We start from the raw sequence: 1,188 nt of genomic DNA on the forward strand, positions 1-1,188 counted from the left end.
GACGCCCGAACTGCTGAGTTTTACACTTTGTTTTTTAATTACATTTACATTTTTCTCGCTTTCATCATAGTTCTTTTATTTATTTATTTATTTATTTATATATATCAACATCATAAATAAACAATTCAAAATAATTATTATTTTGTACAAACGTAATTAGCCGAGGAGAATAGAATGAGAATAATAATAATAAAAAAAAAAAAAAATTAAATTAAATGGAAAAAAAAAAAAAACTGGAGGGAGAAAAAGAGAAAGATAGAGAGAGAGAAAGAGGGGGGGTAGGAAGGTAGGTAGGGAGGGAATAGAGTGAAAAAAAAATAGTTATAAAAAAATTAATTGAGAATGATTGATAAATAATCAAAGACGAAACTTCTCCGTATACAAGAATCATTCAAGCGACATATGTGTACGTTTTCCTGAAAATAAAAAAAAAATAAAATTTTGTTGTTTGTTTTGTTTGTTTCGTTTGTATCGTTTGTATCGTCGTCGCGTCCGCGATGTGAGAGAAACCTGATTTACTACTACTACTACTACGAGCCCATGAAAAAAAAAAAAATTATTATTATTATTATTATTATTGTTGTTGTTATTACCTATCGTCCAATGTCCTCGCTAAATATTCTCTTTCGATAAGACCTTCTATCCTTTTTTTAATAATTACGGGAGATGGTAGAAAACGAGATTTGAGCTGTTCGATAACTTCCGCTACTAAAACGTTGTGCTAAAAAAAATTCACAAAAAAAATTTTTTTTTAATCCGACTTTTTTCAAAAAGAAAAAAAAAAAAAAAAAAAAGAAAAACGACTCACGGTCATTTTCTTCCTTGCTTTCATGATCCTAACAATCGCAGCTTCGATTTCGTGTTTCCGATCTTCGTCTACTTTATTCCGCGTTTCGCGTCTTTCAGGCTCTGACTCTCCTTTGGCGGCAACCGTTTGAATTTTAACACGGTGTAACTTTGACGAAAATGAATCGTTCACGAAAAAAACGTGACTGGGTTCGATTTCTTTCGTTTTGGGATTTTTAATTAAAATCCTTTGCGTTGCTTTTCCCATTGCTAACGATTGCAAAGCTCTGATCAAATCCCTTTCCGGTATGTCAGTTTCGCTTTGGATTTCCTACGTCCACGACGACGACGACGACGACGAAGAACAAAATTTAAATGAATAATAATAATAAGAAAAAAAAA

The 1,188-nt window shown here is 31.5% G+C and overlaps 1 protein-coding gene across 1 annotated transcript in view; it reads right to left on the reverse strand.

Moving 5' to 3' along the window:
* Positions 1-391: 391 nt before the first annotated feature.
* Positions 392-1,188, reverse strand: part of Phum_PHUM587350 (Cullin-3, putative) — a gene marked incomplete at both ends in the record, with an annotated part of 5,266 nt that continues 4,469 nt past the window's right edge. The window contains 3 exons of the mRNA XM_002432440.1: positions 392-416; positions 594-721; positions 809-1,117. Of these exons, the coding sequence (XP_002432485.1) occupies positions 392-416; positions 594-721; positions 809-1,117 (462 nt within the window). The remainder of the gene's footprint in view (positions 417-593; positions 722-808; positions 1,118-1,188) is intronic.

This window comes from Pediculus humanus, genomic scaffold (genome assembly GCF_000006295.1).
Source record: "Pediculus humanus corporis 1103172108310 genomic scaffold, whole genome shotgun sequence".
NCBI classification, from domain to species: Eukaryota; Metazoa; Arthropoda; class Insecta; order Psocodea; family Pediculidae; genus Pediculus; species Pediculus humanus.